This window comes from Lissotriton helveticus, chromosome 9, assembly GCF_964261635.1.
Source record: "Lissotriton helveticus chromosome 9, aLisHel1.1, whole genome shotgun sequence".
In the NCBI taxonomy this organism is placed as follows: Eukaryota; Metazoa; Chordata; class Amphibia; order Caudata; family Salamandridae; genus Lissotriton; species Lissotriton helveticus.
This window is the reverse complement of record NC_136070.1, coordinates 609,302,057-609,318,238: the sequence shown is the minus strand read 5'-3', so window position 1 is coordinate 609,318,238 and position 16,182 is coordinate 609,302,057. Positions and strand designations below refer to the sequence as shown.

The window sequence follows — 16,182 nt, the reverse complement described above, 5'->3', positions numbered from 1 at the left end:
ACTGACCACAATAGAAATTATAGGCAAATCTTTTGTATTTGGCCTTTCTGGCGGTTTGATTCTCAATGTTTTTAAGACGTTGTCCAAGACAAACAATACATCAACAAATTGTACATTAGGTAAGTGAGTCGTGACTGTTGACTGGGTGCTCAACAGAAAATTAAACAAAAAACATAATCATAAGCATACATATAAACACCATATTTCAATCATAAGTGTCCACGTTGAATTACAACTGTTTCAAACAGATATACTATTTCTTTAGTTTAGTTGAAACTCTGCGTGGATCAATATATAGACAGAACGTCGACGTTTCGACCCTAAACAGGATGCGCTGATTTATGCATCTAAAAGTGGGTCTTCCTGAGGACTGCAAGAAGGATGGACAGCCTTGTTAAAGGTAGATGTATCAACAAAGATGGCTTCCGCAGTAGGGTGGAGAATGTCAGCCGACAGACTCCCATTCATGTGAGGTGTAAATTCCTCATTTGATTAATATTCGGTATTTCCACCATTATATATTCAATATACTTTCAATGTAAACGCGATTCCCAACAGAACCATTGTTCTCATTTAGTTAAACTACCCAGGTTCTGAGGGTTACTGGGTCATGCCATTACTTTTAATGATTAAACCAGGCAGCATGTCTTTGGAAATATACTTCCACCTTAAACTCCTCCGGACCTTGCCCCCCTCCTCCTTGGACCCAGACAAAGAAGGAACCAGCACCATCCCCTTGAGCTTAGAGGAATCGCCATTTTCCAACAGGGTCTCTCTGATCAAACTCTTCAACCTACCGTCCCCACACTCCTTGCAGCGCTTAGACCCAGGAGGGGAAGGGGTAAATAAGGAAGAACTGGACGAAGAAGAGGACGACTCACCAACATGCTTCCTCTTTCTGGCATGCTTCCCCATGATCGCCACAGGCAGGCAGCAGAACAGTACCACACCAAGCACCAGCACCAGTTCTGGATAGAAAAAAACACTATGTGGTACTCACCGCTTGGCCTGCATATATACTCTATATCTCCCCCAACAAAAAGAGAAAATGCCCCCAGGACCGACCAGGCGTGCCTGGACCCAGCATACTGACAAACAGGAAGCCAGGCACAGCAGGAGCACGCCCCTGCCCTCAGCTCCTCCATGTCATTCGCCAGTCATCATGCGTCTTCCAATCGGGCCAGGCCGTCAGGAAGCGCGTCCAAGACTCGGAACCACTCCAGCCACCAAGGGCCAGACTTCTGCATCTCTGTATCTCCTGTCAAGCCCTGCAGACCCACAGCCACCGTCTGAACACTCAGGCAAACGTTACCACGAAACACTGCCGCTCGTGCCCAGCAGGAGCAGCCCAGCAACCTCATCCCATTCTATCTGCAGACAGAAAAAAAAAAAGAACAGAACGAATGCTGGGTAAGAACTGTTCATGTACTCCCTGCGGGAGGGGGTGAGGTTCTATCTGCAGGCAGAAAAAAGAACAGATTGAATGCTGGGTAAGTACTGTTCATGTACTCCCTGCGGGAGGGGGTGAGCTTCTATCTGCAGGCAGAAAAAAATAACAGAACGAATGCTGGGTAAGACCTGCTTATGTACTTCCTGCGGGAGGGGGTGAGGTTCTATCTGCAGGCAGAAAAAAATAACAGATCGAATGCTGGGTAAGTACTGCTTATGTACTCCCTGCGGGAGGGGGTGAGGTGGGGGGGGGGGGGGCAGTATTCTTTGTGTTCTCTTTTTTTGTCTGGTTGATGGCATACCTCCATATGTTATGAATGGAACGATGATTTGGGGCCGTGGGGGTAATGTGCTTGCTGCACAGCTTAAGGTATGATCGACTTGTCAGTTTATTCAGCAGGCTGCTATCCCAGAATATAACCTGCAACTGAGCTCACACTTTCTGTTCTAAGGAAGACAGCTCAATGGGTTGAGGAACCAACTGCAGGGATGCATGTGTAACCTATAGGTTACCTGCTTACATTCTAGTGAGGTGTTTAATGCTCCTTTCAGTGCTGGGTCGGGGCGTAGCAAGGGTGCCCTGGTTCAGTTGTAAAATGCAACCATAACTGTGGTGTAGTGCCCTGTCCCCAGTATCGACAGACCCCAGTGCCACTGCTCCTGTTGCACTAATATCATTGGGTACGCACCTGGTCCCCTTCAGATAAATTGTTGTGGCACAAAACATCACATCGATGTTTACTAACCTGTAGGACTGCATCAACCCTGCTCCTGCGGGCCGACCACACCCACGACTCCCCGCCCACCTCTGCAATGAACCCGACCAGAGCCAATAGGAAGCTTCTGGTCGGGGATGCCCACCACAGAGGGTGACCAGATCCTGCGACTAAAAAACCTGGACATTTCACAAACACAGAGGAAGGACTAGAATTGTACATCAAGGAAGTGGCAAAGAAGGACAACCCTCAACAACACAAACACACAGAAAAAGCACTAAGAAATTAAATAAAATGTAATTTTCAAAACCGGCATCATACCTATTAATTAAATTGCTTACTAGTAACAGCTACTAACTAGCACGGATTTGGAACACCTAAAAAGTGTCTCTCACTGTTTTGAGTTGGCCCTCTCTAAAAACCGGGACGTGACCCAAATTTGCCGCATCAGCTGTTGAAAAACAGGGACTGCCCCGTCAAATCCGGGACGCCTGGTCACCTACTGCGGTACCACACACACAGGGAGGGGCACAAGTTGGTCACGGCAAGCCACAAATATTACTACTATGCCAGGATAGAGAAAATAGGGCAAAAGAATGCCAACAGATGTAATTTCTCTAACGACGGCATAAATCACTGGCCAGGCTTGGCGCAGACACCTGTAGTCACACTGAGACAGATAAAAAAAAAAAAAGTTACAACTGTTTCACTCCAGGTAATTTTTTGCCTGACCAGAATGCTTCTTATCTCGAGCTCTTCTTTTGGCAGAGAGGTTTTTGTTCCACTCAACAGACTAATTAAACGAATAGCCACAGTGGTCTTCGTATACACCCTGAGCAAAGGTGCTACACGTATCACATTTGTATTCGAAGAACAAGAAAAAGAGGGACATTACCAGGACAGGCACCGTGTGCGACACACAAAGAACTCCACCAAGACAGGTTATCTCGCCATTTCCTGGTCACTCCTGTGCACCTCCCCTCAGCAGTTCTTTAACCCTGTAATCGCCTTCTTCCAGAGTTAATTCACGGCGTTAGAGTCTGTGAGACACGGATGCAGCGATTCATGTATAGACCTGCGAGGTGCACCCATGTGTGAATAAGATCTCGGATTTCCCCCGGGCCACGCGTGCGCATATCCTTCAGTGCCGGTTTTTTTTGCTATGCATTCTGGTACTTGTAGTCCTGGTATATAATGGGAAAGCAGTACTACGTGTACCAGAAATGCAAAGCAAAAGCCTGGAGCGAATAATCTTACTCGCGCATGGCCCATTTTGGCCAGTTCTGTCTATTGAAATACCAAAAGGCTACTTAAAATACTGAATTCTACACATTATGTAAGCCATGTAAACTGGATCTAGATTGGATCTTCGGACTAAAAATGTCAGCATGGTTTCACAAGACAGAAACAGATGTGAGATTAAGTTAAAATTACATTAAGGGAACATTTCTAGGAAGTTTCAACGGACCCACGCCCAAAAGGCATGGTTGGGGTCTGGGGGCGGCCAAAGCGTAAGAAAAATTATGAGGCAAACGTAGTTAGGCGAGCCCCCTGCCCCAGGCTATGAACATCGATGTTGTACAGCTCATGCGGCGTCAGTATTAACAAGCCACAAGAGGGCGCTGAAGACACATGCATGCTTGCATCCAAAGTAAAGAGGTGCAGGCACTAAAATCTACATTTTTGATCAAGCAACCCCCCCCTCCTCTCTCCACCCCCACCCCCAAAAGTATTTTTCTCTGGACGTCCATACTTGCAATAGGAACATTTTTCCAATGTAAATTCGTATTTGGAAAGCGATTTGGAAATGCACTTTTTAATGGATTGGAGGGTGTTTTGACTATTAGTAGGGGTGTACATTTTAATGAGCAAGTTGATTGAGGTGGTCACCTCTTAGGTGTGTTGCTGTACAGATCACTTAGTGGCTAAAGAATGGTCGATATTTGGTGACGTAAATGGGATGCGATTCTCGCGCGATGTTGGTGGGCCAGGCATTTAGTTATCAGGAGAGGTGACTTGGGAAACAATTATGTCGAGGGAACCTGAAGGAGTGGGGACAGGATGTGAGGCAGGGTCTTTGGTGGGTGACATACACTGGAGGTGAGAGAGAGTACTGCAGATGGGGAGTCAAAGGCGATGCTCTTTAGTGGAGAGAGGGTTGGGAGGAGTTGTATATTGCAGGCAGGGGTGTTCGTGCAGGGAGTGACATACATTTTAAGCTCTGAAGCTTTAGAGAGACGAATGTTTACTATTGGCAAGTGAAACGCACAGGACGCAGCATACATTTCCAAGTTTAACTTGGCCAATAAATGGTGCTTCCACAGATGTTATCCCATTTTACTTCCCCGCATAATGTGGCTCTTATTCGAGCCTAAGCCCTATCTCAGGGGCCATATGGAGGCACTTCACCGGTTTTCACATTCATCTCACGGCGCATCTTTAAAATTGTCAACCCTGGTCATTCATAAACAAGCCATGCTGGACTACCACTCCCAGAATGCATGCGGTTAAGAGCCAAACGACGGGAACACACCCACATCTTGCTAAATTGAGTCTCGAGATATTTCTTAGCTAAACAAAATTAGGTCTGTTGATGCAGTGGGTACCAGTCAAATTCAGTTTTTTTAAAAGAATCAACTATCAAAATGCTATCCCCCCATGGAATAACCAAAGAAGGTTTCCCTGCCTCTCTTTTTGAACCCTTGAAATGACAGGAATTCTCTGTACATGATACAATGGAACACAGTCCAAGGTATGTGTGAAAACAACAATCCCATTAATACAAAAAAATAAGTTAATACTCTTGAACAATGATAGCCACCTCTCAGCGGGATACACACAATTACACATAATCAAAATATGCAAAGATAAAATAAGAAAAAACAACTTTTAAGAGGGAAACAAGTACCCTTTACCACCCTCCCAAAAAAGTGTTCAATTGTGCAAATATCACTTAAAATTCAGCTAGAAGCAAACTGTGATTTTCAATACAAAACAAAGGGTGTTTGAATATATATATTAGAAAAGGTTTGCAGCTTATGTGCCAATGGCTTGAAGACAACAAATATAATGCTACTGCGGTAATTCGACTGTCTCCTATTGTACATTTTCAGAGACCTCCATCTCCATTTCAGAGGGTTTTATTATTTTTATACTTTGACTGGCAATAACTCAAGTGGGAAGGCAATAACTCAAGTGGGAAAAAGAAGAGTCTGAAGGCCTGCAGGTGATAAAAAAGACACAGTGACCTGCTAAAATATGAATTACAAAATGGAAGAACTCATTTAAAAAGAAGATGCATGAAAAAAACATGTATGAATGGTTGCAATAGTAAAGAATCTAAAGTGTGACCACCACAGGAAACAACCATATAGGGTATTTTGCAAAGCCCATGGGATTTAAAGGATGAGTGGACAGTCACAAACTCAAGAAAACCTTAAACTTAGGAATCAGTGAACTATTGGGAAGAAGAAAAGATTTGGGATTGTATGAAGGATGCTTTTTGGAGATGCAGGTGAAATAAAGAACAATAAAACATCAAATTTGGAGTGCTACGTTATCTAGTTTGGTTTTCCTTTTATTCCAGTGTAATGATGAACTCAATACTAAAGTTACCAGAATGTAATGAGAAAACCCCAAAAAGATCGATAAACTACTCTGGCATGACCTGAAAACTCAAATTCGCCAAAATTACATGGGGATCTGGAGAATCAACCATTCCCAAATTTACCAAGATGCATTTTTTAAGATAGTGGCTCAATTTTGTTCTTAATTTTTTGGCAAGTCAACCTGTTTTTCATTTGTGGGCCAGAGACAGGAAGTCTTTAATAAGAAAACCTTCGAACGTTAGTCCATGTCTGAGAGTTCTGGAAAATGCGTTTAGTATTCTGGTTCCACCCACTCTTCAAATCCCAAATGTCACTGCCAAGTACCTCCACATCACGCGCAACACTTTCAGACAGTCCTTCCCCCCCCACAGCACAATGCATTGTGGGATGGCAAAAATGGCAGAAGTGAAACAGGAAGTACCAGCATGAATAGTGATGTTGGCTATAAATACACAACTCGCTACATATGTTATGAGGACTCTTAGCAGGTACACAACTTCTGGATGAGATGTTACGCAGGCTACGTGCCAACACCACAACCACCCAACTCTCATGCCACCTTTGTAATCCCAGAAGTAAATGGGTGACCTCTCTCGGTTTACTACTCAAGATTCACTGTACGTCGTAAACATTTTAAACGCTCAGCCCAATGTTGCAACTTTACCTACAACCTCCAGACCCTGGCCAAGTCGCAATTATTTCTCAAAACTTCATTGTATTTCAATCATACATAAAATCTTAAAACTCAAATAAAACCAATTTAAAACAGAATTAAAAATCAAAGAATTCTGGGTTGTTTTATCGATGTGCTTAACTGCCAAGTCAACAAACACTATTGTAAAATTGTCTAGTTGCTGTATGTAAACAGGCTGGAAATGCAACGTCTTCAAACAATAGCACCTAATATTTATGCACATGTAGTATATACCTTTATGTACACAGCTTGCCCCCGTAATGTGTAAATAGCACATACGTTACACAGTTTAGTGCACTTAATTTGCAAGCTAGAACAGGGAGAGCAAGCAGCAGTTCTTGTCCGACCACCATAAGGTGGGTCTTCCCAAACATCAGAAGTGACGTGAGTGGGCAATTTGTCCAGGGTGGGCCTAAACCTTTCTGTGGTCGACGTCACCAGCAGCCCTTTTTCAGCACAGATGAGGTCTTTATTTGTACACTTCATTTTTACACTTAAAATGTGTTCATGGAACAATTCTTGCATTTTATTTCACTTCCCGAGGCAGTTTTGATCCTTCTAGGAACACTGTGATCTTGGTCACATGCCCTTTTCTGTGCCCTGGCCAAAGGATTATCTTAGAGGAGTTCATCGCATTTGATACGGTTTCTTTGAGTTCCAAAGCTATATGTCTTTTAAATGAATAGCGGAAGCCACTTCAGTAAAACACTATAATCGTAAGACGATGATGCAAGAGTTACTTGTTTTTACGTGCGCTATTGAACATTCATAGCTTAGTCTGGGATTTGCCCTGGCTGATCTTGAGAAGGCCTTGGTCAACGTTCTTTGGCAGTTTACTCGCCTCACAGACAGTTTTCAAGTATGGCCGTCCCTCCTTATCCTGCTGGCCCTTCAGTCTGAGCCAGCGCCACGTGCCCCTCAGCTGTTCCAAAATGTCCTGTTTTACACTGTCACTCACAAAGATGTTGATGAAGGGATCGAGAGCACTGGTGAGGCTGGTTAGGGCGAAAGTGATGCGGTAGGCAGGACGGATTTTCGACTCTAACTGGCAAGTGTTGATGTTCACATCGCTGGCGTACGAGCGGATGAAGAGCACCACGTGGTAAGGAAGGTAGCAAACCACAAAAATGCCTATCAGTACCAACAGGAGGCTGGTGATTTTCCGCTTCTGCCTCCTCTCCAGGCTCGGACTGTGATGGATGGCCCAAATGATGGAGCAGTAGGAGAACACAAGGAGCACAAGAGGAATCAGGAAAACCACAAAAATACGGAAGTAGTTAAGATGGGCCATCCAATTGTCCATAGGGTACTTCTCGTAGCAAAGCTCAATGTCTTGAGTTGCATTGAAGAGGTCATCCCTGCTGAGAAATACAGAATGCGTACCTAGGATGATGACCCAAACAATGCCGCAAACGATCATGGCGGCCTTCATGTTCCGCAGTGTTCTAGAATGGATGGGGAAAACCGTACCCAGGAAGCGGTCCATGGCAATGCAGCTGAGGAAGGCGATGGTGCTGTAGAGGTTGGCGTTGAAGAAGAAGCCCACAATCTTGCATGTGAGTGCACCAAACTGCCAGTCCTCTCTGGCCGTGTAGAGGATCCAGATGGGGAGGGTGCAGATGTATATGAGGTCTGAGATGCAAAGGTTCGCCAGGTATACACCAAGAACATTCTTGCGCCGGATGTGCAGGGCTATGATTCCCACAGCTGTCAGATTTCCAAAGATGCCAACAATGAAGACGACACCGTAGATGATGGGGAAGAGAATGGCTTCATACTTGTCTGGATACGAACATGTTACATTTCCATCAGTCATTGCGGGTCCAATCAGGGATCTGTTACTGACAAAAGGAGAGAAATTCAGAACGTAAGACAGAAAAAGGGAGTACAAATCAACAGCACTGAGCTCTGCTGTCCATCTTAATTGTAAAGACTTTTGCTACCCGGCTATGTACTTTTCCAACAACTCAAACCTCCCACCTTCAAACACTTTGCTCAACCACTCATCTATCAACTGGTTCGACCACTAAACTTGCTGCTGGATGACCAGAAAAATGTCCTTCTTTCCACAATGGTGTTACATAGGACTCCGTAAGGCAGCAGAACTTAGCACCGATCCCTAAAGAGGGTGAAGTGTGATTTTATCCGACTATCAAGAAAGAAAGTGAAAGTGATTTTCAGTAATGAAGATGGAGTCTGTGCATTATGTGACATATTAATGTTGACACTTGTGAAGTGACTTATAAATTGATCATTAGCACAAGCTGAGTCAACTGTTTTTTGGAGTATTGGGGTCAGTCGCAAGAGTAGAGACTGGGAAAGGGAAGGAGCGAGGGGTCAGTGACAGGAGTATCCAACTCAGTCTTTTTCAGACAACAAGTATTAAGGACCTTGGTGGAGAAAAACAGAGTGTCCCATTGTACCTAAGTTGTATTATCTTCAATAATTATGGGGATCCCAACATTCAGAATTTAAATTATTCCCTAATGCAAGAAGTCAGATTATATGCCACATTGCTCATGAATGACACCTCAAGAATTGCTATACGAGTGTCTGGAGCTTCCATTTTGAAGCAGGTGGAATTGCAGCAGGCATTGTTGCATTGCTTACCCCTGCAGACCTAAAAACTGAACCAATGAACCAAATTGGGACTCATTTACTACAACAAAACGATGCATTTACAGCCATTGAGAAATAGAGACCTGGACCCTCTTGCCAAGCACACCAGAGACACCATGAAAGATTATGCATAGACACAGATTTACCCAACAGGTCACATCCGCCCACCTTGCTCGGCACCACCATGATGAATTCCCTCCCACGCCAAATCTTGGGGAAATCCCTTCCTCCTCCAAACCGTGTTACTTAAACTCATTCAGGCAATGTGGATGGTCAAATAGCTACCCCTCGATCAACTAGCTCTCCCACCTCCCCAACCAGGAAAAACGCACAAACCAAACACTGAAGGTCTACACTCATGAAGCTCCAAGGGGACATAAAAACAGGCAGCTTAGCAAACACGTTTCCTGTGACCTGCGAAACTCTATGGAATGAGGGCCTTGTGGTATGAATACCTAAGTTAAAGGACTGCCTCAATAAAAGTTTCCAGATTAGCTCTGCCCTGTGATGCGCAGAGGGTTGTACAAACTTCCCTGTCAGGTTCAGACCTGCCCCACGATTCCATGCAACATTGGAGGTTAGTTCAGTGGCCAGAAGGCCTCGTTCAAGCCTTTTGCAAGTGCAACTCAACACCGACGTCTGTGCCATGATCCCATATTTGATTTTTCCCAGCTCATTGGCTCTGCGGGCAGTTGAGTTTTTTTTTCCACTTCATGATTTTCCAATCTTTCTTCACAAGCGCGAGGCTCAAAGGTTGCAAGATGGCGTCCCTCTTCAGAACACATTAGCGTCTATTGACTTTTTAATTTGTGTTTGCCCAAAGTCGTCAGCCAGCTGGGCCCTTAGCGCAAAGTACATATTTGCCATGGATATTCTGGGCATGCGGCGCCCCAACCAAGGGCACTTCTGGCCACTCAGGACTCCCATTCATTCTTTATTCCGTGCACGGTGACATCGCACGACAGCTGGCAAATCGCACAAGTACTACACTGAAATTGGGAGTGCGGGTGAAATGGAGCATTGGCTTTCAGGTTCCAGAAGAATGGCTGTACCTTGATGTTCCAGATACACGCCTTCACAGTGAATAAGGTTTCAAATACAGGGTTTCTTTGCTGAACTTTGTCTTTTGGGCGCCTGATGTACTTCACGGTTCATATTCCTGCCAGAAGTTCAACTCACTGCTGTATCACTGCCTATAAGAAGCATGACACCAGACTTATTTGTCATGTCCTGATGAAGGCTAAAGAAAGACATTTGTAGCCGAAATGCTGCAGCAACAAAATTAAGATGAAACCATACTGGCACATCCGTTTGTGTATAAGAAAAGAACACAAATGTGAAAAAGAAATGAAAGGCTATCCTAATGTTTGGGGAATAGTGTACGAAGACATAAAACGATGGGTATGTTGTTTTAGAAATTAATGTACACTTTGAGGCTAATTTAAAATCTATCCTATTCACGCAAAATATGCTTAAGAACTGATACACTTTCAAAGAAAAGGAAATGACCAAAAAGAAATTTATATTTTCTTAGCTCTAAGAAACATTTGTCAGTGGTTTCTAGAGACTAATCATGGCGAAGATATTGGGGTCATTTGGCCTGGTTTATACTTATTCAAATTCTCAAAGAAAACAGCCGTGCGCTTTTCAGGTTCTTGCGGTGCCACTGAACAGTGGACAACTAATTCTAGACACAAAATTGTGCTGGGACTTCCGAAACACCCAGCCTGCTTGTTTTAATTCTCCATTCTGTTCCAGGGCGGCATGCTTAAAACAACACAGATTAAGGAAGGCAAACACTCCCATATATTAATAATCGGTGTTTATAATGCCAAACAAAAATGGATACGCCCGGGCTTGTGGATGGAGGGTGTCCAATCAGTTAGCTTTAAATTAACCGGAAATTACATTTTGCTGTAAGAGTGCAGCAACGTGAATTTCCAGCTTTCCTACGTCAGCAAGTCACGTGGAATGGGCTTAGTTTTGCGGTTCTTTTTGAAATTGCGAACACAGCCCAAGGGAGTTACAGCGCTTTTCAGCAGAAAAGGGATACGATACACGTTCTAGGCGCTGTGAGACTGAGCGATTTGCCCAGAATCGGAGGACGTTGGCCCGAAGCTGGGACATCGCTATGTAAACAGTTTTACCACTCACTTCACTTTTACCGGCTATGGAATACAAGGCCCGGGGTGCCTCGGCCTCTCGGGTCGGCAAAACGAAAATTGCACAGCCCTTGTTTTTCAGGGCGGGTAGGTTTTTCGAGCAGGCTAGGTAAAGTCTGGGGTCAGGAATGTCGCCATGCAACGGCGGGGAGCAGGTGAACTGTATACCAATGCCCCGAGGCTAGCCCGAGGTTTGTCTTCAAAAGGGCAACATCTTTAAAATGAGGGCGAGTTCAGAACTTTGCCATGACCCAGACCAGCGATCGAAGGGCATATAGAAAAGTATGGGGAGCGGGATCAGCGAGTGTGGGGGTAGAGATGTGTAATTTCACCTACCTACAGGTAACTGCATACAAGGCACACGCCTTAAATAAAAAAAAAATTGCAACTTAAGTTTATCTGTGAGAAATGCATGTATCTGGTAAGAAAGCTCTGTTGGTTAATGCAATTCTTTCAGATGTCTGTGGGTGTAACCAGATAATCAACGATTTGAATCCTGGTGGGTGCACTGTGGAAATAGTGATGTGTATTTAAAGTGCTAAAATGTCCAAGTCTGTGACAGAAAGCACCCTGAATATGTAAAGCCTTCAGTTAAAAAAAGATAGACACAAAGTATATAAAAAAGTTGCACATAGTATAAATAACATGTCTCAAAAAGTGCAAAAAAAATGTATGTTTAAATCTTTACAGTGCTTTCAAAAGTTAGTTTTTTTTAGTAATACTCTGACAGCACCAGTGCAAATCTTTTTACAGGTTTCCTTTAAAAGGAAAAATAACAGATTTGATAATTTAAAGCTTAGACTGCCTCCCAACCAAATATGGCGATTGAACAATTGCACACATAATTTTTAGGTCTCGTCGTGTTTACAGCGCAAAGCGCTGTCTCGCCAGAGACCTATTGTTAGCGAGTCTGCTTCCCAGGAGACAGCACCTGGCCACGCGCATTTCCTCTCCGGGAAGGCAATTTGAGCGGGCCACGCACACGAGAACACGCGCTCCATTGAGCAGGCCGCAATTCCCTTGCAATGCGCGCTTACACAGACACAGTGAACTTTGAACGTTATCTTTTCCAACTTTCAGTTTCCTTTACTTTCAGTTTTGTTCTTACTCTGGGTTTGTGACTCCCTCGCGCACATCATTACGCAGGCTGCAGGCTGCAATTAGGTTTTGCTTTTTTTTGTGTAGTTGGGTTGTAAAAGCTGCGTGTGTTTAAAATCAAGAGGCGCCTTGCTGGCGCTAGTAAATGTCAACAAGCGGGCAAGGGCTTGATTGCTGTAAATGACATTCATGTGCTTTAATATTTACAATTTCGCGTTTTTTCGTACAGTATGTCGGGCGATTATTGTATCCAAAAAGCTCCATATTGACGTGCTTTAATATGTACGGATTTTTAAAATGCTTTAATACGTCAGTTAAGTAATGGCGCCTTTGTTTTTTAGTACAACGTCTCAGGCGATTATTTTATTTATTATTGCGTGCCAGGCGGGCAAGCCACATTCACGTGCTTTCTCCTGTCTCCTGGGAAGCTCGCTCCAACACACACGCATGCGAACACACACCTCTGGTCTTCCTCCCCGCAGTGCTGCGCCTCTTGGTGCTCGACTTTGGCTAGGACAGAAGGGCCACTCTCCGTGCTCTTGTTCTTCAAGATCCCCTTGATGTGTTTGCGGCTCTGCGTCGCCAAGGCTGCGGGGACAACGACCGCCTGCCTGCCCACTGTGCCCCCAGACAGACCCGTAATTGAGCCGCAGTTGGCTGGCACTCCTTCACCGCACGTCGATTGGTCCGAAAAAACCTTGTTTCATGTGATTGGACGGGGAGCTTCAGTTTGCTGTTCATTGGTAGTTGGTCCTCAGAGACTGTACCATTTCTTCGGATAGGCGGAGGGATGCTCACCCGGTTGATTATTGGCCGCGGGCAAGGAGAATGCACGCGCTCCTGCCACAGCATGTAGCTGCTGCGCCTGCCCGCCTTCGGTAAACTTTAGCGGCTGGCGGCGGGGTGCGAGAGATTGTCCGGCTTTGCCGAGGTGACCGCGGGGCTGGGATATCCTGCGTCGGTTGTAGCCATATAGTCGACGGACACCAGCCTCGATGGCCTGTCCGAATGGGATATGTTGATGTCGATCGGCTGGATGATTCTGAATGGACTCCGCCCCTCAGGAACTTTCTGAGGCGAACTTTGCAGGGAAGAGCGGGTCGGCATATTAAGCGTTGTCCAAAGGCATTGCCGTTTCGCTGCTCTAGAGCGTAAGCGCCTACCACAGTTAGGTAATGACTTTGTTTCTTTTTTTGCTTTCTTTTAATTGATCCTGCACATGCCTGTTGAGTGATTGTGGGGAGGGTTTCAGTGTGGGTGGGAAAGTGGGCGAAGGCAAGACTGAGTCAGTGGGTTGATGTATGGATCTATAAGTGCAAGGATGTGTGCTACCTTCCTTTGTGTTATGGTGTTGAGTGCCTACACGCACCTCGGACTCGAGACCTATTGGCTTGACCAGTGCTTTGTGTTTTTTTACACCATCACCTAACTCCTGTGCCACTCAATTAATTTGTCGGTTTGTATAGCGCTTTGATTAAAGCGCTCTAAAAGTTAGTGATATGAATGTAATGAGCCCGTGCGTGAGGTGCATCACTTATTTGCCTCTCTTTCGAGTTTCAAGGGAGGCTCAGAAATACAGGCACTTTCAGGAGGCATCAGCCCCGTGTGTGAGGTGCATCATCAGAGCTGTGTGAATAATAACAGCTGTGAGCCCGTGCGTGAGGGGCATCATCAGAGCTGTGTGAATAATAACAGCTGTGAGCCCGTGCGTGAGGTGCATCATCAGAGCTGTGTGAAAAATAACAGCTGTGAGCCCCGTGCTAAGGTGCATCATCAGAGCTGTGTGAATAATAACAGCTGTGAGCCCGTGCGTGAGGTGCATCATCAGAGCTGTGTGAATAATAACAGCTGTGAGCCCGTGCCGGAGGTGCATCATCAGAGCTGTGTGAATAATAACAGCTGTGAGCCCGTGCCGGAGGTGCATCATCAGAGCTGTGTGAATAATAACAGCTGTGAGCCCGTGCGTGAGGTGCATCATCAGAGCTGTGTGAATAATAACAGCTGTGAGCCCGTGCCCGAGGTGCATTATCAGAGCTGTGTGAATAATAACTGCGTCAGCCCCGTGCGTGAGGTGCATCATCAGAGCTGTGTGAATAATAACTGCATCAGCCCCGTGCGTGAGGTGCATCATCAGAGCTGTGTGAATAATAACTGCATCAGCCCTGTGCGTGACGTGCATCATCCACATTGTTCAGGTAACCCTAATTCCTGCACTCTCTACCACACTGCTTTCAAGAACAGCATACTCTTGCACACACTCTCACTGCTCACCAATTCAAAGTTTGCTAAAAATGTTATACAACGCATTGTCATACACAATGCCAATAACTCAAACTTTAATGCTGCGAGACCTATTGCATTGTAAATGCTTGTTTTTTCAGGTAGGGGGATCTGGGAGAGGCATCTTGTTTCTTTTTCAGCTTCATCTTACTTCACAGAGACGTCCATTCTCCCCCTTCAACCTTTGACAACTCAGGGACAGTTGTGTTTTTAAAGATTTGGGAATAGTTTTGATCAAATGAATAAGGCCTGGGAATGTCGTTCTCCCATTCCCCTGCTCACTTCGACCTCTGAACCAGACAAGATATCACATCCGGGTCAAACCTTGTTTACATTTCTTTGATGCAATCCCGTTGATCTCGGACCTTCAATAGACATTTATTATACGGACAATACTCTGATGTTGGACTATGTTTCATCCGAGACTCTCCACATGCCCATCATAGTTTCCCCACTCAGTCTCTGCTCCTATCTTCCTCCCCTCCCTCATTTTAGCTCCTACCATTTTGCGATTGGCCAACACAGAAACCAGCACCAAAATCACACAAAGCACGTCATCGGACAAATGTCCACACAGTGATGGACTTCATAGAAAGGAAGCAGGAGGGTTCTCATAAGGGAAGTTTGGAGATAAGGGGCATGGTGACGAGACCGGCTGCGTGCAACAATGCAAACCAGAACCCCTAATATGGCATCTTCTTGATTCACTAATCCGTCAAAGCCTAGGAGCAGGCGAAATAGAGGACTGGCACACATTTCAAATATAGATATAGACTTTGTGTACTGCTCTGGACAGCTCACCGAGCAGAGAGACGACCTCTACTTGTTATTACTTACCATCAACTCACCTTGGCAATGGTAAAGGCAGAAAAAATGAAAAAAAAGTAGCCTGAAACTCAACACAGACAAAACGTAAGTGCTGATATTCTACAACAAGCCCATCCCATGGAATGACTCAGGGTGGTCAGCGGAACTAGGACGCTCTCCCACACCGACTGACCATGGACGAAACCTCTGCATAATAATGGAGAGCAAGCTTACCATGAAATTCCAAATCGACGCAATCTCCTCTGCCTCCTTTCTCACACTCCGGATTACTACGGAAAATCTTCAAGTGGCTTCCCATCATGGGGATTTCGACAGACGAGGAGGGGAAAATACATTTTTTATTTAATTTTCCCTTGTGGTCGTCTGTCAAATACCTCCCCTCCCAACCCGGCCAAACCGCTCTTACCTGCACAGGCCGCGGCTGGTCCAAGAGTACCTCCCTACATGGACTGGCCTATAGCTTGAAAGTTTCAATCTGCCATTGTTGACAAAGATAGCAGTAAAGGACGCAGTTAATCAGTTGTGTACACACCTGGGGAAACTGGCCTTTTATAGAACTGTCAGCAAGGGCTTTGTCCCAGGAGGTAGCAGAAAGGATGCTTTTTTAGCAAAATAATCCTGGGTAACCGGTTGGCCTCAATTTTGGAGTTGGCCAGAGTGTGTATCATGTTTAAAAAAATAATAATCTCTTTATTGATTTTCAAAGAACCGGGTGGAAAGCGGCCACC

At 45.1% G+C, this 16,182-nt stretch overlaps 1 protein-coding gene across 8 annotated transcripts in view; it reads right to left on the bottom strand.

Moving 5' to 3' along the window:
- Nucleotides 1–16,182, bottom strand: part of LOC144781670 (G-protein coupled receptor 4-like) — a 390,377-nt gene that overhangs the window by 86,771 nt on the left and 287,424 nt on the right. For 3 of the 8 annotated variants that reach the window (XM_078660644.1, XM_078660643.1, XM_078660646.1), the window contains one exon: nucleotides 6,659–8,308. The exons of 2 other annotated variants lie outside the window; for them this stretch is intronic. In XM_078660644.1, coding sequence (XP_078516770.1) covers nucleotides 7,234–8,283 — 1,050 coding nt within the window. In that variant the 5' untranslated portion in view covers nucleotides 8,284–8,308 and the 3' untranslated portion in view covers nucleotides 6,659–7,233. Of the gene's footprint in view, nucleotides 1–3,060; nucleotides 3,217–6,658; nucleotides 8,309–16,182 lie in introns of those variants that run through there. 3 more of the 8 variants (XM_078660641.1, XM_078660639.1, XM_078660645.1) reach the window with 3 other exon arrangements.